This window comes from Haemaphysalis longicornis, unplaced genomic scaffold, assembly GCF_048455015.1.
Source record: "Haemaphysalis longicornis isolate Haplotype H1 unplaced genomic scaffold, Haemaphysalis longicornis Haplotype H1 scaffold_1, whole genome shotgun sequence".
NCBI lineage: Eukaryota > Metazoa > Arthropoda > Arachnida > Ixodida > Ixodidae > Haemaphysalis > Haemaphysalis longicornis.
The window spans coordinates 380967615-380990956 of NW_027526203.1; the positions used below are offsets into that span (position 1 = coordinate 380967615).

At 42.5% G+C, this 23342-nt stretch overlaps 1 protein-coding gene across 6 annotated transcripts; it reads left to right on the forward strand.

Annotated features, from left to right (window-relative positions):
- Positions 1-475: 475 nt before the first annotated feature.
- On the forward strand, positions 476-23086 carry LOC144155197 (UDP-N-acetylglucosamine transporter TMEM241 homolog). Of its 6 annotated transcripts, none has more exons than XM_077686499.1 (15): positions 477-781; positions 1042-1088; positions 2962-3042; positions 6873-6954; positions 9128-9205; positions 11063-11089; positions 11197-11245; positions 11324-11372; positions 11436-11471; positions 11577-11611; positions 11685-11754; positions 11867-11954; positions 15475-15542; positions 15783-15887; positions 19180-23086. In XM_077686499.1, the coding sequence occupies exons 1-15, from the start codon at positions 707-709 to the stop codon at positions 19202-19204; spliced, it is 915 nt and encodes a 304-aa protein (XP_077542625.1). In that variant the 5' UTR covers positions 477-706; the 3' UTR covers positions 19205-23086. The 6 variants fall into 6 exon arrangements, with proteins under 6 accessions (XP_077542626.1, XP_077542625.1, XP_077542627.1 ...); XM_077686497.1 differs by lacking the exon at positions 11063-11089 and adding an exon at positions 10900-10989 and having other exon boundaries at positions 484-781; XM_077686500.1 differs by lacking the exons at positions 9128-9205; positions 11063-11089 and adding an exon at positions 10900-10989 and having other exon boundaries at positions 476-781.
- The last annotated feature ends 256 nt before the right edge of the window (positions 23087-23342 follow it).

Consider the following 23342-nt stretch of genomic DNA (forward strand, 5'->3'; position numbering starts at 1 on the left):
ACTCGTGGGGGACGTTCCCAGTCTAGAATATGTCCTGGGCATGCGCAGCTAACTGCGCCCGTAAGATGACCTAAAAATAATATGGGGATTGTGTATTACTGCCAGTTTCAACTGAAAGTTCAACAGAAGGCCCAACTAAGCTTTCGCCTTCACATTTTAGAAAGTATTAGGCAAGGGCATTTCAACTGCGAAATTTGCCCTGTGTGATTTCAAAAAATTTAAGCATATATATTTGAATAAACGCCACTTGCTGCCTGTGATGTGTAGTGCTATCGAAGCCATCGATCGCGAGCATGTAGTGGTTTAAAATGCGCGGTGCGCAGGGAATGCCCATCGCCCAGGTATCTCAGTTTCGTTTTGGAGCGTATTTTTCGCAAGCCTTATCTTTTGGCAGAAACTTTTGGCAGAATCTTTTGAGCCAGCCACATTTACTGTGCATTTATTCAATAGTTTTTTGCTATCATTGTTGTTGATGGTTCACTCAGTCCTGTCGTCGAAGGAACTTTGGTCGCACGTATTCAGAACCAGGCCAAACTGCGCTCACGTCTAGCCACTATGACCTGTTTCGGTTTTGTCACCCGAAGCGTGCCACTTTTGCGCGCAAACATGATTCTCTCGCGGATTCATAACTGACAGTTGCTTCCGCGCATTCTGATGTTTGAACGTTCAATTGACGCTCTCAGCGAGCGGAGGCCGGGATGCACATATGCTGCGCCAGAACTCTACTTTTGTTGTCGCTTTCTACATTGTTCTGTTTAGTTCAACGTTCATTACGAACAAGGTGAGATAAGTCTCCGAATTGTGTAAGCATATGGCATGTAAGGATTGTTCGAGATGATGCATTTACGCTATTTTTTTTTCTTGACCAAGATGTGTTTGCAACTAAGAGTTTGTTTAACTCTAATCAGAACTGGCTACACAAGTGCTAGTTTATAATAAGTAGCGGTCACAGACTGTCTTGCCAGAATTAGTGTCGACGTGATTGAGATCGCAGTGAACCTGAAAACTGAAACCTGTTCATTGATCGTTGCCCTTTTCCAGTATGTACTCACCATAGAGAGGTTCGCTTATCCTGCTATATTTCAAAGGTAAGCTCAATATGTTTACTCTTCAGCTCTCGCGCTTGCAGTGGACTTGTTTCCATGAGGAAGTGAGGAACTTTGCGTAACGGCTTCCGTCCCAGCCAGCACGGATAAGTTGACGCGGGCCGCTCTGATCCTCCCGCATGCAGTTTAAACCGCAACCCTGTGTAGGCCGAACACTGCGACTTCAATTAAAGGTTTCAGGCGCTTGCAGCATATGTTTTACATTGGGCTTAATCAGCGTGATCACACGATAAAAAGCGAAAAAGAAAATCTTCCTTTTGTTTTTGTTGCAACTAAGCAACTTGATAGTTTCGCCAACATAGATGTGCTGTAGTTCGCAGATCGCCAAATGCATCGGCTGATTGGTGGATGGCAGCGAGCTACGATTTAGCTGAATGTTTGTGAGTCAAGTAAGAGTTTGCAGAAACTGATATGTTGGCTGGCGCGTCCGGTGTTTTTCATTGCTGAATTACGAATTTTCCCGTGCCCGCCTATTCATATGTGGGTGCATATGGTAACCGCGCGAGTGGTCAAGCAGCTGCTAGCGATCGCGTTTTTAAAGGGGCAATGATACTACTAGATACTACAATGGTAATACAATGATACTACCAGACTGTGGTAGCTCACTCAGCTCCATCCAAGCAGCGAAAGACGTTTTTTTTTTTTTTTAACCGAAAAAACGCAAGAATAATTGAACAGCTTTCAAATTTCGCACCAGAGTGACGTAAAATGGGCAGGGGTGACGTTTTATGGACCGGCACTAAAAAAAAAAAAACATTTTTATCCGTGCGTTAACTGTGCATTGGCATTCAAGTGATACAATCAAACGGAACTACAAGCCCCACTGTAATCTCCCAGTCATGTTTTTTGGCGGTAGCTGAGGTCGGCGGCTGCCGATTGCGCAAACAAGCTTTGGTGACGTCATAAGAAACTTGCCACAGAGTGGCTAGGGAGTTGCCAGTGTTGAATTTCTTTTCTGTAAAAATTAACTCGAGTATTTGTTTGTGTCATTTTATCGGGAGAAAACAGCTTTTTTAGTGAAACAAACTTGTATTTTTTGTCTTCATGAACCCTTTAAAAAAAAAGAATAAAGAAGGCTACCAAAAAATACGTGCAGTGCTTTTCACTCCCCTGAAAGCGACTAATTGATCACGGGGTAGAACAGGCAAACAAAAGGGCAATGATCGGCTTCTAATTCATTGCGTAGCGTACTAATATCGAGCATCATCGTGGCTGCACCACCCCGCATGTGTATTTCATCGGCATTGTCTATTTTTCCATATATTTTGTTGGCCTGTCAGGACTGAAGTTTGCTTGACATGACCTGAAATAAACTACAGAGCTGAACTCACCCTATTTTGCATGGCTGACCAGTGGCAGTCTTGTTCAGTGATCGCCTTATAACTGAGGTGACGAAAGTAAGGGCCAGAAGTTACCCAACCCATCCTACAGTTCATTTCATGAGCTGTGAGCAGCACAGTTGATGCTACACGGCTCCCAACAAGTGACCCAATGAGGGCATCTAACTAATCGTGACATCCTACTGTGTCTGGCTGAAGAAAAGTAATAATAGGTATTGGAGCCTTGGAAGGACATTTCCATCCTTCGGGTGCACAGGTGGAACCACAAGGCCCAATGTCTATTGTCGCTTTTCTTTAGCCAGCCACAGTACAATGTCACAATTAGTTACACACACTCATTGGGCCGCTTTGTTGGGAGCCATGTAGCATCAACTGTGCTGCTCACAGCTTGTGAAATAAACTGTAGATCTCTGCATTTCGCTGGTTGAAGTTGGCTTCAAATTTTGTCCAGAATTTGTGCTCTTCGAACTTTCCTATATTGCGGCTGAAGTGTCTCTATGAATCGTCTTTGACAGCTGGCAAGTCTTGGTGGCTGCAGTTGGATTTGTTGTTGCTGGTAGCTGTTGCAGGTGGAAGTGGCACATGCAATGTCTGATGTAAGTTGCATTGCAGATATAATTGTTTCTCCTTTTTATGTTAATTGTTCAGAATGTCAAGATGAATGTGTGGTAAGACAAATTGATTCAGTTGTATCCATGGTCTAGAATTGATTTATAGTACTACAGTCGAACACGGATATATCGAACTCCAAGGGGATCGCGAATTAGTTCGATATATGAAAAATTCGATATAAAAAATATGGGCTCTGAGACCTAACCTATGGTGGACGATCACTTACCGATCGTCGCATTCAAGAATGACAACTCATTCTGCACTCACGACGCAACAGGACACTTTATTTCTGTGAAAAAAAATCGCTGATCTCGGCCTGCTTCTTCGTCCTGGAAATGAAATTAAAGACGCTGGTCTCGATCGTCTCGCAGCTGCACAACTAGAAAATTCCAGCAGCACGCTGCGCCTTCGCACACCAAGCACAACACGCACGCAAAAGAAGAACAGTGCGCACGTACCACAAGAACTTTGAAAGTAAATATTCCAAGGCTCTCTGAACGGACTCCAACAAAGCGCTCGCGATGGTCATCTCCGAGAGAAATCTCCGAAATGTGCGGAATAACTCGCCAAACAGCAGCAACAGCAGCAAAATGCGAAAGAAGGAGGGGGCCGCCAGTGCCTTCGTTCCCTCTTCCCTTTCCCGAGACGACATCGGGGGAAGACAGACCCAGAGAGAGAGAAAAAAAACTCTTTTTCGGCAAGCCGGGAAACGTACGCAGCCGAAAAAAAAAAAAGGACGTGCGTAGTCGGGGCATCTCTACCTCACACTGTCACATTTTCCGAGCGTTCGAGTTTGTGTGCCTAGACAGATTTAGCATACCGGGCTCCCTCCGCTAACGCTACGGCGGCCGGTAGCGGGGCCCGACTGGGCAAGCGCAAATTCGTTCCGGTAGGGGGGATTAGTTCCGCGAGCCAGTCTTCGCCATGCCCGCGCATTCCTCCACATACTCCTCAACCTCAATCGGGAGTGCAGCGACCGCCGAAGAGCACCTTCCACCTCGCGCGGCGTTCGATATACCCAATGTCGGGAAAAATACGCTTCGATATAAACGTACGAATTCCTATACTTTTACATAGAATTTTCAAGGGGATAATTTATGAGTTCGATATAGACAAAATTCGATATACCCGTGTTGATATATCCGTGTTCGACTGTATATCCAAAGTCTGTACACTGATGTTTGGTCGCACTGCAGTGCCAGCAGTTTTATTCTGCATAGCTCTACAACTGCTTGGAGAGGACATACGGTTTAGGCATTAGTTGCTCCCAGAAAACTGACATTTAAGCCTGGCACCATATGCTGCGGGGTGGAGTTAATGATATAAACACTCCAGACCTTACAACTGCCTCAGTTGGCCCCAAAACAAACCGAACGAAATGTTGTGCCTTATTTTTTGTTATTCACACACAAACATTTGTTATTCTAACATAGAGGGGGTAGCACTATCATTTGATGCAGCAGTTTACCAAGGTGACGTCATTGTTTCTTGGTGGTACATTATCACATATGCAGGGACCATTACATCATAGGCAAAGACTGCAGCAGCCTAATGTATTAGCTTGATTTCAAGCAAGGGTATACCGCATTGTGCTCTTGTGACAGCACAAAACCGCTCAAGCTAGTCGTGAATCCAATTACCTCATACCATTTCATCTAGGAGGCTGTTCTGCGGTAGAAGAGCATACCGCTATAACTTGACATTTCGTATGAATGTTTGTCAAGGCCAACAGTTTGAAACCTGTGTCGTTGGTGGTTAATCACAGCAGGTTTTGTCCTTTTTTTTTTTTTACTTTGGTGATACTCTTAGCACACCTTTCACCAGACACTGTCTGCGCATAATCGTACAGCTCCTTAAATTGTTCTTTGTTCTAACTAAGTGACTTCGAAAAATTGCTTCATTATGAGCAGAGAAAACAAACTCGCAGTCTATACTCAAAGTAATCACCCTGATCTTCACACATCTCCAGCTAAAGTTAAACTCCTGCAGCCTGATATTCCAATGCTCTAAAGCAAGCAGAAACTTGCTGCATGCCTGCCGCCGCAAAGACACTTGTGGCTTTGCACTTGCGGCTGCAAAAAATGATGCCTGGCACATGCATGCCAGTTGTGAGGGAGAGCCCAATCTTTAACTGCCAACCCTCCTTACCTGAGAGGGAATTGTCAGCACAGACACAGTAATGTGTGCGGCCAGGCCACACTCGCGTCCTCTTGACAACCTTCTAACATAATTGTCTGTGCCAACTGCACTCAAATTTCACCTCAGCCAGATGTACTTTGAACGTACAGTATGTACCACCAAACCAACTGGGACATGACTGGTAGCCCCATGAAATGCGTTGTTAATTAGTTAGACACATTCAAAATGGCTCCGTCGCAGGCGACGGTGGACCTGTTGGCGGATTGCGCAAACAGCCATGAAGCAGAAGTGACATTGTGGCCGGCCGTGCGCTTTTTCTTACGGCCAACCAGGAGTTCTAGGACTGCGGCGAGGGTGAAGCATTGCGCACAGGTTTGCCCCAGCCGGTCGGCTGCGCACCGCCGCTCGCTTGGCGGCTGGGCCAGTACAGAAAGAATGTTTTCAGGAGGTTGAAGTTTTGAGTGCAGTTGGCCTTTAATTGCACCGCTGTTTCACTGCACTGTGTGCCTGACCCAGGCGTGCCAACTTGTGGGGAGCGACGGATGTTTAACACGTTCGCTTGTTCTAGGCAGCCGTATGCATGTGCAGGAGATGGGATTTACTCCGACTGACTCCCAACACGAAATGCATGAGGCGTATCATCTGTTGCGCCCAAGCACTGGCGCTGAAATGGCCACTGAAGCCCGTGGCATTGAAATTGCAACTCCGTTGAAGCCTCCAGTTTTGAATTGGTGAAAGCTGAAAGTGTTAGCCCTTGAAGTTGGCACCAGAACACTGGCAGCTTCTTTCAGCGAAACAATGCCTGCTTGATGTTTACACATATTTGGCTGCATTTAACGGAGCAGTGGGCATGTCCATTGACATTATTTTGAACCTAAGCCCAATGTATTAACAGAAAATGTCTCATTCCATGTGTTAGGCATGTTAGACATACTCCCTGAATTTTTTAGGTTCATTGAACATACCTTTAACTACTGCTGGAGATTGGTCACTTCTAACATAGCATAAACAGTAACCTGTCATGCTAAAATGAATTATGTGCATTAGGGTTCTAAAGTACTCAAAGGCTTTCACTGCTAGCTGAAAGTAACTGAGTGCATTGAGAGACAATAAAGAAAATTAGTTGAAGTCTTATTTGTGGTGCATTGTACAGTTTAACCCATGTGATTCATCTAGAGCTTTAATTTATATGTAGTGGGTGGCAGAAGGTGCCGTTTAGGGTGGCCGCATTAATATCAGACTGGTTTACAATGCATTTTCATGCTACGCCTTAACTATTTTCTCTTTCGCTCATGTTTTGGTTAGCATTGATATGGCATTGATTTGGTTCATGTGCAAGCTTTACAGTTTAAGCATGCTAGTAATTCATTAGATTTAGTCCTGCAGAGTCCCTATTGTGTTGTTGTAGCCAGCACCTGCAAATCAGCAGGGAGAATGGTGCAAGGGAAACGCACCTCTGAACACACACTTTTCTAGTTTAAAAAAATGTGTGTAAATAAACTAGAAAAGCTTAGGCCATGGCCTGTGCGTTCTGCACTTTAGTGTGCTATGGCAATATTTGCAACTTCAGCGTCCCTTTAACGCCTCTGCATCAACACTGCATGTAAAAGCATTGGTTTGCCGTTTACGTGATACGAGATTGTGCATCTAATCTTTGCCCTGTTTATTATTTCAGACTGACATTCCAGTACATATGGAAAACGATCCCATTTTATACATTGAGCATATATGCTGGTTCTCGGGCGCTTACAGTTCTTGTAAGTTAAGATATAACAATCTCTACAGTTATAACTTATATGCTATATGCTCAGGGCAGTCAAGCTTATCAGGCAGGTGTGACACCAACGTTAGCAGTGCTGTAAAATAATGAGATTATGGAGCCTCTTTTAGGGACACCGTGCAGGTCTTCATAGCCTATCATCACATACAGTAGCATTGTCTTCTTTTCAAACTGAGTGTGTTTGCGCATGTAAAGTTGTTTCAACTTCTTTGTTCCCACCCCACCCACTCCCACTTAGGCCGGGTCGCCATCCTTGGGTTAATAAAGTTGCTTCCTTCCTTCAAACCGAGCGGCAGGGGCCGGGAGTGAAACAGTTACTTGAAAGTGGTGCCCACTCTATTATTTATTGCAGCATATGTACGCTTGACATAACATAAGTGAGAATGACTTAGACATGCACGTGGAGAAGACTGGTTACCTACAGGCAAAAGAAAAAAAAAAAAAAGCTCCTCAGTTATAGGCCTCTCCAAGAAAACGTTTTGTGACAGATGTGCTCACTGCTGGCGTTGGAATGCACGTAGCAGTGTTTTATGCTTATTAAGAGAAAGACCACAGGAGCACAAAGTGTGCTATTGCTCGCTGCACCTTATCTGCAGGAGGCAGGGACCTGATCTCCATGGTAGCCCATTTGGTTTGGCTGCAGGAAACACAGAGCCTTGCATTTGCATAGACAACAGATGGTACAATGTCCCTGCCTGTATGCACGTTTTGCATATTGTGTTGACAGCTCAGGGTGTTTGTGTCATTTGTTGACAGACTTCTTTGTTTAAGCTGCACACACCCATGAACAGAGCTAATCAAATCGGTGGTTCAGCGAGCAGTGAGCAGTGTCCAAGTTACTACGTCAGTGGTGCGGCAAATAGTTCTTCTGTAACAAGCATAGAATTTAAACAAGCCTACTGTGATCAAATGGCATAGCAGGATCAGCGATGCCTAATGTTCAATATGCAAACAAAACACTCTTTGAAGGCTGGGGATTGTTAAACTACCTTTGCTTTTGAAACAAAACCACTGGTCACTAAGTAAGCTGATGGGAATATGTTCGAAGACACCATGTAGATATGTTTCTCTTGCTGTGAGTGGTACTTGGACACCATTTTCAGCAAAAAAGCTTGTCTCCTTTTACTTGTGCACGATGGAAGAAGTCCTGTTTGGTCATGCTAAATTAGATCTACAAAAAAGCACTTGACGTATTGTGTACAGTGGTGCAAAACAAGCAGGCATTGGACACATGACTGCATTGGTGTGCAGCAACTGCCCGCTGTTTAGCATAGTTGCCAATACTGGGTGACATGGAAGGCATGCGGTTGGACCGGCAGGGTGTAGAAAATGTTTATAAAATTGTCAAGAAATTTTAGTGGAACAAAATGACATAGAATAACAAAATGTATTTGCTCGCAGTGTGGAACAATGAATCACATATTTTCGTCAAAATTAATTTGAAGGAGTCTAAATGTGCTCCTTAGGGTGTATTGCACCCAATGTCCTTTTGCTTATGGCTGTTAATTTTATTGGGACTGTGTTGTTTGCTTTCGTGTTTGTGCCTCTTAGTCTTTCTCCTTTACTACTCTCTACAAGTGATGACAAGATTTTTTCCACCCCCTGCTTTTGTTTATGTGCCAATTCTTATCTTCTAAAAACAAAAAAAGAGTTGTTATATTTGCAGACTGATTTTCAGCTTGCAGGCTTGTAAACAAATTTTAGGCCTGACAGCTAGCAATACTAATCTGTGGAACTTGCGACTACATAAGGTGTTGATAAAATGTATGGGCTCCTACTAGTCGCACGAGATAAATCGGAAAGTGCTTGTTCCACCTGCTGTGCACTGATCGACCCTTCAGTTTAATGAAGTAGATCAGAGGCTCCTATTTGCCGAATAGTGTGTTTTAGGTTATTGTTGATGTAAGCAACGAGCATTGAGGACTGGTGTTACCTAAAAAAAAAAAAGAACAAGGCATGAGGCATTCGAAAATTGCATACTCTCTCAAGCCTGTTGACTTTATTTCTGTATTTAGTGTATGGCAAGATAACTAATATATTTAACCATAATTTATACATATTAGGCTTGTATAGCGGGCAGCAGTGTTTGCATGGGAATGACGTGTTGCTAAATGCTGACTATTGTTCTGTGTTGCGTCCCTCTTGCCTAGCCACTGTCCATATTCTTGGGTATCCACAATTCTTTGCTGCTTGTGCACTGCAGCTTGGATCTTGACTTCGGGAAGCAGGTCAGCATATGGACTTACTTCTGTTGGCTATTCACTGACCGACCGGTCTACTAGATGACTAGATGAACTCATTTCAGTGGCAAACCAGGGTTTTTAGGTTGTTCTACCACCTTACATGTTTAAAGGGACCGTGTAAAACAAAGACAAACTTCCAGAAACTATAGGTTTTCACTTTGGAATGAGCATCACATTTTAAGGCAAAGTGCATTTGAATAATCTTATATATCTTTCTTCTTAAAATAGAGAAAAATATAAGGTGTTGGTGATGAGCTGTAGTTTTGTCACACTTGCTTTGGTGACGGTTGGGTAATTGAAGGAGAAGCTACTGCCATTTGAAGAGGAATTTGGCTTTTCAAGCAAACTAATTGTAATTGAAATCCAAAATATTTTCTTACCTTTTGTGATGAGGCTACAGTAAAATACACTTGTGTTGCCAGCACCCAGAAACTGAGTGTGTGGCACTGTCTCTAATTGTCCCTTGTCATGCGTTCATAATTTTTGGCTACACAGGAACTTTCAACTTCTTGTAGTTAATCTTGTCTGCGATTTGGTGGTAGAATACGGTGATTTTGCCCACCTGTTTTCAGGAGGGCAATTGCATGCATCATTGACGTTAAGTTCTCAGATTTTAGAACATCAGTCTGTTGAGCAAGTTTCATTGTTACATAGGTCGTATCCCTGCTTAAAACTTTGTCCAGTTGTTTTATCCCGTCCATGCCCAGTTTTGAAATTTTTAAATTTCAGTACCTGTTTGACCAAGCTGCTTGCATGTGGTATGGAGATTTGAATGCCTGCCAGTTTTTTGTTGTTCCCTAATCAGGTTATAAATCAGGATGTCATAATTAAATGAAGCTGTTGGGCAAGTTGGTGCATTATGATAGAAAAATAGAGTGTAACTTAGACAATGGCACAAGAAAGGACGACGGAACACTTCACTTGAATGTGGCTATCACACCCGCCTTGGTGGCTCAGTGGCTAAGGCGTTGTGCTGCTGGGCACGAGGATGCGGGTTCGATTCCCGGCCGCGGCGGTCACTTTTCTGATAGCGGCAAAAAGCAAAAACGCAAAAAAAAAGATCCCCAGGTGGTCAAAATCCATCCGGAGCCCTCCACTACGGCGCGTTAAACCCTACAATCAATCAAACGTGGCTATCATCTGTTTGGTTCTTTCTGCTTAGTGTATTCCAGTGCGCATGCTCCCGGTGATTATACCTGTATAAATACGAGACTATGTTTCAAATATATATTAGTTGCGAGTGAGTGCTTGTGTCGTTGTCTAAGTCGCGCTCTATTTTTTTTTTATCAGGGTGTCGTAAGTCCACCGAATTAAAAGTTAATTTTTCAATGTTGTGGATCATTACTGTTAGAAGAAAGCAAAGTTGTATGTTGTTTTCTTTGTCCACAAGTAAGAGAGTGATAATCGATTTTCATCTTTCAAAGCTATGTTGAAAAGCTACCCCCAATACCTAAAGTAAAGGTCTTTACATTTGAGTACCTTTGCATTGTGTTTATTCTCAATGGGCTAAGCATGTATGTTAGTACTTGAGCATTTTACGTGCTGAGTGCGCCATTAATTTGTGCGACCAGTAACACTCTCCTCTAGCATTAATCATTTTTTCCTGGTGTAGCAAGGCAAATTTATTTTTGCTTGTTTAGCTTGTGTAAAAGATAGCAGTTTGAATGTTGCCGTTGCAGAGTGTTTTCTTCAGCACCAATCCAAAGGACTTGGTCGCATTTACTTCAGTGGCTGTGAGCAGCATAATGCTTGTCACCACAGTGCCTAGAGTGAGTGGTTGAGCCTGATTGCTGATCTTCTGGTCTGTTTACTTTCCTCTCTCTCCCTCTCTCTCTCTCCAAGCTTGCTTTTTGGGAACCCAAAGAGCTGGTAAATGTCAGCCAATCCCTCCTCTTCCACACGACTGTGATTTACGAGTGGGAAAGAGACCTTTGTCAGTTACTTATTTCCACCCATTCCATTTTTTTTTCCTTCAGGGTTTTGGCAGTGCAATGTGGTGGATGCTGCTGCATATTTGCTGTGCAGGCAAGTTCCTGAATTCTTCCCTTCATGGCTGTTGTAGTTGTCTGCTGTGCTTACAAAAGTATATTTTGTCTATTCCAGGTGTTATTCTTTCCACTGAAAAATCCTCTACTGTCTGCGTTAAGACTGAGTAATGCAAGTAGCTAATGTATAAAGCATGTTCGCTGTCTAATGAAACGTTGGTTTATTGCAGTGCATTCAACCGACAGGTTATATATGCCACAGCAAGGTCTGTTGCTATAACTGCTTTTCGACAAAGCACTGTCGCTGCAGTTTATATTTTCAGTCTTCCGTGTTCTTCTATTCATGCCTCATTTTGACTTTCCTTTTGCAGTTTTATTTTATTATTGCCTACAAGTTACTTATTGGGTAAGTCAAGGCAGTGTGTGAGCTAATGCTTTTCCTCCAGATTTTTAATGAATGGACTCCACTATTTTGGCAGGTGATTTTAATGCAGTGTTGCAATACCCCTATCTTACATCTCCTGCATTTTGCTGGTCATTTATTACAAGGTTTGTGTTTTTACATTACATTATTCTAATATATATATATAATATATATATATATATATATATATATATATATTGCATATGCACATACAATGAAATGTTTTTCCTTTTTCAGTGCCCTTTTGGGATGTCTGCTTTTACTGCTCCAACCTAGGATTTTATCATTGGAAATGGGCAAAATCAATTATATTGGGCTAGCTAAGGTAATCCATGTTTTAAGACATTTCCTCTTCTTTATTCATTGTCTATCAATCTGCATTTATCACCCAACTACATTGCGTCATGAACTCGGTGGCTACCCATGTGGTAGAAATGTACACTTCATTGCATAAATGTTGCCGATCTCTGAAAATGTACAATTCATATCTTGTGTTGACGCTATTACTGACTCTTGATCGTTGCTAAAAGCAACTCGCATACTTGTCAAGCCCTGCATGCAAATATGTGAAGGCATGCAAAATGAACGACTAAAACTTGCTGTATTGTGTTGTGTAGGAATTTTGTGGCTTAAATTTATTTTTTACTCTTTGAAAATTTATACAGGATTCTGTTTTCCTTTTTTTCGTGTGTGTGGAGATATGCTTTTAAAATTGGCTCGAATGAATGAAGACTAGCAAAGCAGAGAACTGCAGTTATGCAACAGCATGGACCCCTTTGTACCAAAACAGCATAATGCTTGGTTGCGTTGCTGCATTATTAAAGAGGCACTGAAGTGATTTGTAAACAATCTTGGATTACTTGCACATATTGTAGTCTGGAGTCCCTAGGCCATGTTTCGACCACTCTCGGTGTGTTTACGCGACTTTATGTAGTAGAAAAATCGATTTGAAAGTGCTGTCCTCCTCTCTGCATCTTCCTTACCAATTTTGTATGATTTTTCATATGACGCTTACCGTAATTACCCGATTCTAACGCGCACCCGATTTTCAGGCAAAAAAACGAAAAAACTTGCACCTCCGTTTGTAACGCGCTAGGAACTTTGTGAGCAAGAAAAACGAATGCGAGAGAAATGGGCGATTTATTCCCCGAAGATCTCACTCCTCGTCGCTCTCCGAGAGCTCCTTGTCGCCTTCCGCTGACCGCAACATCTCGTCATCGGTGCCGTCAAGCGCGTTCGCGATGCCACACTTCTGAACGAATGTTCAACCATGTTCAATGGAATCGTGGCCCATGCCTTGCATGCCCATCCCGCGAGCTTCTCCAGAGGGGCACGCTTCAGCCAACCACTCGTTGTGAACACGTGGGAGCCGCTCGTAAGCCCCGGTAGCGCCGCACCTTCGTTGTCGCTGCTGCCATTGCTGTTATCAAGCACGCAAGTGGAATAATTTGACGATTTGTGTGAACGCCGAAAGAAAAGCCTTGGCGCCTAGACCTGAAAAATTGTTGCTAAAAGCTTTGGCGCCATCTTGAGATGGCGATGGCGATGGGTGGAACGAAATTTCAGCTGTTTCGGCAGTTTCGGTTTCGTATCCGATTCTAATGCGCATGCGATTTTTCTGCCTATTTTTGCGGAAAAAAGGTGCGCGTTAGAATCGGGTAAATACGGTACTTGAAATGGCTGGGCTTGACTGCTCTACTGCGCAGCTCGCCGGATCTTTAACTGAGTCAATCAGCCGGCTGCCAGTGGGTCGTTGCAATTCGTTCGCTTAGTTGAAACTAAGCTACCACACTATTTGTGCCTGGAAGAATGTGCCTTTAGTGTTGGTTTGTAGGCTGTATGAAGCTTATTAAAGTCTACGAAGTCAAAGCAGCCCCACACAAGCGCACATGTGACGCTTCACAGACTGGTACTCTAATAGAAAACCTAATGCCAGTTAAAGGCGGGAGGAGAATCGGTGAAGTTAATATAGGTACTAAGGAATTAAAATCAACCGAAACTTTTATGGTAAATCGTAAAACCAAGGTGCGGGAAGCACTTTTTGCGCCGGGTGAACTAGCATAGTGGTCTGGAGCACGACCACACATATGCGATTGCTTTTCTGCCTAAGGAATTCAGTCGCTAAAGATAAGATATTTGTGGAAATTTGGGAGACGCGTAGTGCACTAGCGTTATTAAAAAAATAGTGATTTAAGCTGGTGGGAATGCTGGAACTAAAAAAGAAAAAAAGAGGCTAAACGATATATACTATATATTTCCCTCCCCGACAGCGCTGTGGTTATGGCCGAGTGGTCTGAAGCACTTGGTGCATTGTTTCGCAATTCACAAGTTCAAATCCCTGATAGCGCATGCATTCTTTTTTATTTGTAGTTTATTTTTTTGTACTTGGGTAATGTTTTATATACTGAATTGACCATTTTGGACTACGACTTTCATTGCTCCATGAGCGAGTTGGCAGAAGGTGTGCAGACTGACACTGGTGCGCTGGCGAGTTCTCGTTGGCATGGTGTTGACATAAGTACTGACTGCTTGCGGGCACAGTCCCGAATCAGTTGACTCTCTACCTAGTGCGAACATGCCCCTTACGACACAGTGACAAGCCAGGCAAGCTCCAAAGGTGGGGGTGAAGCGCCTTGCATTTGAGCGTCTCTGATGGCATGGAGGACATTCAGCCACTGCGTATGCCTCGGCTAGTGAACGTTACGATTCTAAGCTGTGCTGGCAGGCTTATCTGATGCATTCTACAGCTGACAACATGGCAGAAGCACGGTATTCCGATTCTTGAAATATCGAGAATGCCCAGCCAGCAATAACGTCAGATGTCAAGCATGTTGTTTCAGAGAACCGAAACTAGTTTTAATTCCAATCTTGGACATCGTCCAGTCACATCGCATCTCAAATACGTGTCACTGCTGGTGGTAGTTGTGGCCGCCGCCAATGTCGCATGGTATTTTTTCTTCTTTCAGGCTTTATAAATTAAATAGTGCTTTATTGACCTGATAAATGATAAAAAATGCTTTTATCTGAGCCACTCAATGTAATGCAAACAAAAACAAGTTTGACAAATTCACTTGCGTGTCCCTTTAACTATGCCCTGTGTGTATGTAGGCAGTACCAGCCTTTCTTGTGCAAACAGTCAGTAATGTAGTGAAAGCATTTCCACAAAATTAGTGTGCCGTGTTATGAGTCCCAGTAATGCCACCTGCATTCAAGTTGGTTTTGGTGGGGACTATGCAGTCCAGAGAAACTATTTGTTTTGTGTGTGAGCTAGTTGGTTTGTAGTTCATTGGGAGTACTAATGTAAGGGGTGAAAAAATGAGATAAAAGGTTGAAAAAACAGATAAAAGGTTGATAAACATGCAGTGAAGCTAGTTTTAAAAAACATAATCACTTAAATGCACACATGAGATTTTTTGTTGTGCCTAAATAAAATTTGTGATTATTTTCTTTGCACCTGCCGCGGTGGTTCAGTGGCCAAGGCATTGCGTTGCTGAGCCTGCTTGATTCTTGATTCCCGTTGCTTGATTCCCAGCCGCGGCGGCCGCTTTTCTGATGGAGGCAAAAAGCAAAAACGGCCATGTGTTTGAGATTTCGGTGCACGTTAAAGATCCCCAGGTGGTCAAAATTAATCCGGGGCCCTTTACTACAGCGCGCCTCATCGCCTGAGTAACGTCAGCGCGTTACCTCATAATCAATCGCTTATTTTCTTTGCCTTGCACAAAACTTTCATTAACATATATTTTTGATGTTTTGCTCCAAAAATATAATCGATGAAATACCTGTTGTTCACAATAAAAATGAACTCTGTAGGGTCCGTGCAGCTGATGTGTGTAACTTTTCTTCAGGTGATTGTGTCAGCCGTGTCTGTGCTGTCATTTGGAACACCTGGGGTGCCACAGCACTACCTTTTTTGGTGAGTTGCTCACTTGAGAGAGTGCACAAACACATCTGGTGCCCTAGTGTCACACAAGTTTGGCCATTCTGCTGCTGCTTTTTTGTTGGAGTGGAGGGTTTTGAACAAATCCAGTGGACCAGCATGTGCTGGGCAGAGAAATTCTGGGCCAGAAATGTAACTAGTTTGCAATTCTGTCTGTGGGTGAATCGAAGCATCAATTCGAACTGAAAGCTGCATTTTCTTTTTTCTGTCACACAGGACAACGCTGTCGCTTCTTGCTGGTGTGTTTGTCCCAAAAGCCATGTCCTCAGACGCTGACAGCTGTGTCCTCTCCAGTATTCGGCAGTCATTGGAACATGTCTAGTAGGCACTGCTATGAATTTTGATCATCTAGCAGCACCTTGCATGCCCCTTTGAGAAAAAGTATGTTTGCATCTGAATTAAGGTAGTATGTGCTATGCTGGGTGCCTAGCCATGGATATCTTTTATTATGTCATATTGTAGAAAAGGCAGCAGACCAGAAATTAACCATGACCAGTTTTGAAACGTATTGTAGTTACTATTCACTTTCAGCAAGAGCGAAGTGAAGATAAGGTTTTAAATAATAGCTTTTAAATTGTCTTTAATACATTGCTTTAAAGGGGCACTAAAGTGTGAAGACAAGTTGGCTTATATCAGTAGATCACAGCGCTTTGAATACAAACGTACCTCTCTCGGTAGGACCAGTTGTTCAATAACTTAAAAAAATATCAGTAGTGTGAAAACGGGTGTTGCAGTACGAGACTTTTTTGTGCACTACGGTCGGTGATGGCACAAATTGTGGATGGTGAAACAGGATTGGTGGGGCTCCTTGACGTGTTTCGTATCGAAAGAACAGCCGGGGAGGGATGCGTAAACATAAGGTAAATGTATCTGGGAACTTGATTTTGCCTAACACACATTTATAAAAAGACACTTATTTCAGCTTATAAACCCCACCAAACAGGCTGTGTCATTACCACAGGCAGTAAGCTGTCTTTTAGTTTTGACTTCCATCAAATGATTTGTCTTGATGTAAAAAAAAGTGAACTCAAAAGAGTGACGTGGATGAATGCGAGTGCTATAGCCTCTTCTTAGTGCTAGCGCACATGTGTATAGTATACGACAGCTGCGGCAAAAGTCGGTGATTATTAGCACAAGTGACCATGGTACCAAGCTGGCCATCGGCTTTTCTCCGGGCATGTTGAGCTGTATTCCATGTATCCTCCTAGTTGGCACCACCGCGCAAGCCCATTTGGCTAGCTTATGCTGGTTCAAAGTTCACGCTGTGCTCTCCTGACTCTGTGAAAGAAAGACGGCACATTTTGTGATGTGCTCATTTATGTCTAAAAGATTTGGTTGAAAATGAGGGGAAAACATGCCACGTTTAGTTAGTTATTTCTAAACAAAGTAGAGTTTGTTGCTGAACAAAAGCCACAAGAGCTACGAGAGGTGTGACCTTTTAGTTAAGGGGGCAGACTGGTCTTAGAGCCATTTTTTTATTTACCAACCAATTTTAACGAAACTGCACTGCGTTATAGAGTCTTTTGTGCTGATTTCAAATCTGGCATTGGATTTTTTGTAAGCTGATTATATTTTGAGTTAATTAATGATTAATTGCCATTATTTTGGGTCACAGTTACAAAATAACCACTCCATACAGAATGGCAATTACCACGTGGCTTAGCAGACAAATCACTAAAGAATACAACATAGGAAGAACTTTTTTGATCCAGCTATTTTTGGTCATTTTACAACACAGGGAACTTCGCTTCTCCCGCGCTCCGCCAGAAATGGCTCGCAAGTGGTGCCAATTGAACACAATAATAATTTTCCAAAGCCTCCATTTGAAAAATTTGTTTCCAACATTGTATTCTCCACACATTTCAATATCAGAAGCAAAAAGAATTAAAGTTGTACCTGCTCTGGGTGCCAAGATATCCGAGGATGAAATGCTAGTTTTGCCTTGCAAGAAAAGTGCCGTTTCACCATCGAATTCTGTGCTAACTGAGCTGTAGAGTGGACTTTAAAATGCTACTAAAATATAATCACAACAGAATATGGTGCCTTTTGATGAGGAAATTCACAGACTAATAGAAAAATGGCCATGGAGGCCAAAAATGCCATTTTTGAGAAAATGCTTTTTCTGACCGTTTTTCGGCCCCAAAGACCCAACTGCCCCCTTAAAACAAAATGTTATTCAGCTTTTAGTGTCCCTTTAAAGTGTAGCGTTTGTTTCCTCATACCAACATACGAAAGCTGATGCCGCGTGGCTACTAAATATTTAGGGTTCTTCCCACTCATGGGTTGGTATGGAGGCGCTAACAGACACTTTCAGGGCAGCTTTATTTCAGTTTTTGTGCAGATAGTTACTGTCGTTTTGTGTTAGTCACATATGTACAAATGGTACCCTTCAGCAATCCCAAATCAGTTAGTTTGCAAATTTAAATTTTCATTTTTTGAAATCTAGAAGTTTTAAGTTATACGTATGCCTTAGTGCTTGTTAGACTTGTTGTGTTTGCTTTATGCTTTGATTTTAAAAGCTGGAAGTTTCAAGTTACACTCATGTGCTAGCACCATGTGCTTCTAGTGAAACTGAAATAATTTAAGGCCATCGTAGGCACATGCATTTCTTTTTCATGGGTATTGCGATATGCTGGGCTACTCACACCCAGCGTCGGTATAAAGGTAGTGTCATTGACAGCTATGGCAACTTTCAGTGTCATTGACAACTGTGGCACGATTAATTACTGTAGGTTAATAATTCTGCACTTGGCATACTCTAGAAATGTTTAGCTTTTGAGATTGTGGCCTCATGTTCTAGCGCAGGCAGTTTAGTTGCATTGCTGAAAACTAGTACTCAGTTTAAAATTGGTCAGAATTTGTCACCCGAGTGGACAAGCTTTTTGCACACACCCCTATTGCTCTGTCGAAATTTTGTTCCACTTTTAAACATGCATTATATACAGTATTGCTGCAATGCTTCCATGCGACTATGAAAGCATTGAACTTTACATTTTTATATGAACTTCTCTAGCTCTTGTATGCTCAAATTTCAGATGAAATTGCTCTGTGTTGTCCTTTTTAAATGTCAAAATCAGGGACAAAATTTGACGGGTTCTTCACAGTTGAATGAAGTCGTCTGCCAAGTCATTTTTTATTACATCATTGTTTTTCTTGGCTTTAGCTGGCAAAACCCTCTCTTGACACAAGTAAAACGTGTGACGTGAAGGCAATGTCAGAAATGAAACTTCCCTTTCATCTGCCTCTTTCACCTCATTTCAGAATTAGTTTTCTCGTAGGACCAACTGGAAGTGATCCACGCTAGTAAACAGTCCGTTTTGTATTTATTACTTGTTTTAGATCAAAAATCAAAGTGCAATTTTGTGCAGAACCGTTTTTATCAACGCTGGCCGTTTTGGGCTCTGATAGGATGTCCTAAAAGCATGTTCGAAAGAGAGAAAATTCGACTACACCTTTACAAGGTATTTGGGCCCTTAAAGGAGTACTGACACGAAATTTCAAAGCTGAGATAACTATGTAGAACGCTTCCTTTTTATCAGGAGATATCTCCCAGCAAGTTTCAACAGCAACCGTTCAGCGAAATATATTTAAAATCCATTTTAATCTTCGCCAGCACGAGAAAGCCCAGAGCGGACTGACATGACATCATCTGCTACTTGCCCCAAACTGCTGACGTCGGGGCTCCCGTGACGAAGCCGACACGCTGGCTGTGGTTGGCGCACACTGCTGGGGCATGTGTACACGTCATGGTTTTGGGACTGATGTCATGCTACGCAGGCCTGTGGGGACGGCGAAGACCTCGGCCGGTCTGGGCGCGCGCGTACGCTCGCTTGCGCGCTTCCAGAGCGGCAGCGATCCGGCATGAATGGTGACATCACGTGATACCTCCTGTCATGGTGGCCGCTCGGCGTTCGTTTTTTCGAAACCGAAACTGACACAAATAAACGACGCTGTAAATGAATGTTTACGCTGCGCTCGACCGTCTAATCTGTCATTCTATGATTAGTGGGCTGGTAGGCACGCATAGCAGCGAAAAAAACGTAACACCAAAATTTCATGTCAGTACTCCTTTAACAAGGACCATTTTTATGGCAATACGGGCCACTATAAATAATTTAATTTTGTCACTTAATTCAGACAGATTTAAAGGCCCTGCTAGGGTATAAAGCTGCGTGCTTTGACTTTTAATATTTTGTCCTAATTTGACCGAATTTTATAAATGTCAGTCTGTATATGCCACACCAAAAAAAGGGGGGGACGAAAGTGACTTCCACCAGAGGTGATGCTTTTCTGAAGCCTTTAATGTATGCATTCAGTAAACATTAGTTCTCGCACTTTATCTTTGATAGTGATGAAAGCTTTACCAGTCCTTGAGATTTTCTGTGCTAGTGACAACAAAAGACTTGCAAAACGAGGGTACAGACCCAGTCAAGCCTTGCTAAGTCAAGCCTTGCTATGGCTTTTGCGTGTACCTCCTGAATGAATTTGAATTTGAAATTGGCCCCTACATAGAAGTTTCAAGGTGGTGAGCCTGAGCCTCATCCCATTGTGGGGAAGTGAGCGGGATGCTGTTGCTGCTAAAAGCTGCAGGTCTCTTGCCACATGTGGCGTCGTAAAAGGTGAGGATGCTAATAAGTAGAAGCGGTGTAGGGCTGTCAAAAAAACAACCCAGTCACCCCCTCATGTCAGAATTCACTCCAGACGTGATGCACCAGGAGATAATCACATAACAGTATACGAATTGCTCGTTGACAAACACTGCAAGCACTTCTGGTTTTAGTGCCTGTACAAGTGAAACATTGCCTCATCACCAGACACAATGAACTGCAAATACTTAAGATCTTCCGTGGTCTTCTGGTGCTTGGACTTGCCAAAGCTCGATTGTTGAGCTTTGCTGTTGTGCATAAAAGCCTGATTAAGTTTAGCCTGTACGGGACCAGGTCCATTGTTTTTAGGGCAGCATAATATTATGCCCAGTGGTGTTGTCACAAGTGTCAGGGCTGCACGTATGCATGATAACTACAGACGAGACTCAAAAGGGCCTTCCATGGCATCAACGAAATCTACATGTTGACACCCTTTACCACCCCTGACCTTCAGCACTGCACTTTGAAGCATCTTCTTCCACTTAAGCATGGCATTGTATCTCAGGAAGCAGGTGTGAAACTGCTCTGAATCCGTTGTGGCGATTTCATTGGGAATAGCTAGCCAAAGCATAAATGTGGCTTTGTTTCTTTCCTTTGGCTATAAAAGTTAACATTACTGTAGTTTTCACAGTGCCTCATGCAATAAAACGTGTTTACACTATTAGAAAAAGAGAAAAGGACAAACCAAATCGTCCCATATAACAGGCAATCGCTGGTCTTTGAATCAGGGGTTGCCTCAGAAAGCTTGATAACCTTTCTGCGCTGGTAATCCAGAAGGAGCAGTATACTAGAAAGAAAGAAATTGTATTGTTTACTGGCATCTATAGTGCTGTACTCTGTAATTGTTTCACTATTATTCGAACCGAGTAAAAAGTAGCCTTTTGATATCACCCTAACAAATTAGCACGGTATGAAATTTTGGCTGCCAGTGCTGTGGTCCAGCACCACCCTCTTGTTGACCTGTGTCTCCTTCGTTTCGTCTTTGTTCCGAAAGAGACCTCTGCCAGCAAAAGCCAAGAGAAATACTGACATGACAAATAGTGCCTGGCAGGCGCAGGCTGATTTTTTATTCCTCATTTCATTGTGAAAAACCAGGCAAATGTTTTCACTGATCATAATACTAAAAAATACTTTTTTTTTTTCGTCGTGCGAAATTTGAGCGTGAGCCAGCAAGCATCAACAGTTTACTGAAATTGTGTATAGATTTTAACCACCTATATCATGTTAAAGTTGTGTTTTACAGGCTGGAAGCTGTGTTTTAGCTATTTCAGGTACTTTGTGGTGGCCTTGCATGACCTCAATATTTAAGTCATGTGCCTTATTAAGTGTTGGAAAACTTTTTACTCGTATGGGAGTTTTTAGGAACACAGACATACTTACTATTGTGCATTGTGGCTTCTATTGACCAAAATTATGCAATTTTGTACCTGTGTGGGGAAACCATGGCAACTAGAGATTCTCTTTGACCTTGGCAAAGAAGAGGGACATTTTTTATTATTCCTATTCAAAGCTCGAGCCTGCCCATTTTTAATGATATTTGGCTATATGTGTTGTTTGTGCCTTAAATGTTCTGCTTTTAGATTGCTTTTATTGTGTTTTAAATTGTTTTACTGTGTTTACCATCAAAGTTTATATAAGACCTTCTTTTGTCACTTCATGTTCCGTGAAGTTCATAGACGTGCAATTAAGGGGCTGCTTCATGTAAATGTGTGTGCTCTGTTGCAGTAGTGGTAACCTGCTTCAAAAGCCTACAGTGTGCAGATGTATCAGCTGTGACTTCCAACATTAAAAGCATAGATCACTTGAACCAGTAAAATTTTCGCACCTGTCTTTAGACGTGCAAAACCTGGCGCTGCCTTGCACACAGCGTACTCGCTTCTGCTGCCGCTCTCAGATATGCCTGAGAGCTCGCTGTGCTGCAGCAATGAATGTGGATTTGTTGTTTTAGCGTTTGTTCCTCGCCAACGTGGTCATCCTATCTGCTGTGTTTAATACGTAAGAGAAAAAATTAATTTAAAAAATCCATCTCTATTCTCAGTCATAATCTAATTTTAATTTAATTTAATGCAGGCATGTGCTATGGCAAAATGCAATGCATACGGACTCTATTTCAGGTCACATTTTTCATCTTCACAAAATAAAAGGAAGCTGCCAACTGAACCATGCATGCGATTTCAAACACTGAATTAAGCAACCCCTTGGCTATTTTGCATGCATGCAAGGACCATTATTTGTTGCCTGGGGAGCCACTGCATGTCTGTGCATGGCTCAAAATCAGCTTCTAAATTTTGCCACAGCTGTACTACAGCACATGTGTGATAAGAGCTAATCATATGTGGCACGTCAATGTTCAGGTCTTTGTGCAGTCAAGGACATGCAGTAATAAAGCGCCAGCCATGGTGGCTCCCAAGCGGGTTGCAAAGTCAGAATTCAGGGTAGCAGGCAACAATTCTGAATTCTGTATTTTTTTTTCAAATGCCGTTTAAGATAGAGTTTAAAGTTGTCTGTGGCCCTATACCAACTGTTGCTCACGAAGATTGCAGAATTTAAAAATTTTGCACTGTTTGTTCTAAGAGGCACAACATGCTACCTGTGCTCGTAGCCCCCTCGTAGCCTTTTGTGATTTTGGGAGCCATAGCTGAAACATTCTGCACAGATTGTGTTGTGTAATTGTTTCACTAAGAGCGTTGTACTATTGTTGATACTTTGTATACTAGGTACTTATTCAATTTTTGGTGACCAGGGGAGCTGAAGCTTGTGATTGTTTTTTCAATGTACTCTTGGCTAATTGTACCTTGCCATATGAAGCCATTCGTGCCATTTTTTAAATGTTGAAATGTATACTATACTGCAAATAAAATTGCAATTTTTGAACATTGTATTTTATTGCACTTTGTTACACTATGCTCTCAGGATTTGGCATGTGCCATCCTTGTGGTGTACATAACCGAAACACATTGACACTGCGTGTAAGATGTGTAGGGTGTTTCATGTCACCTAGTAGAGGAATGGAAATAAAAATTTGATTTTGCCCAAATTAGCTAAGTATCTGTTCAGTGCTGTACACTATCGCTGTTTTTAAAATTTGATTAAAATATTGGCAAAGGCAGAAAAACGTTTTGTAAACAAT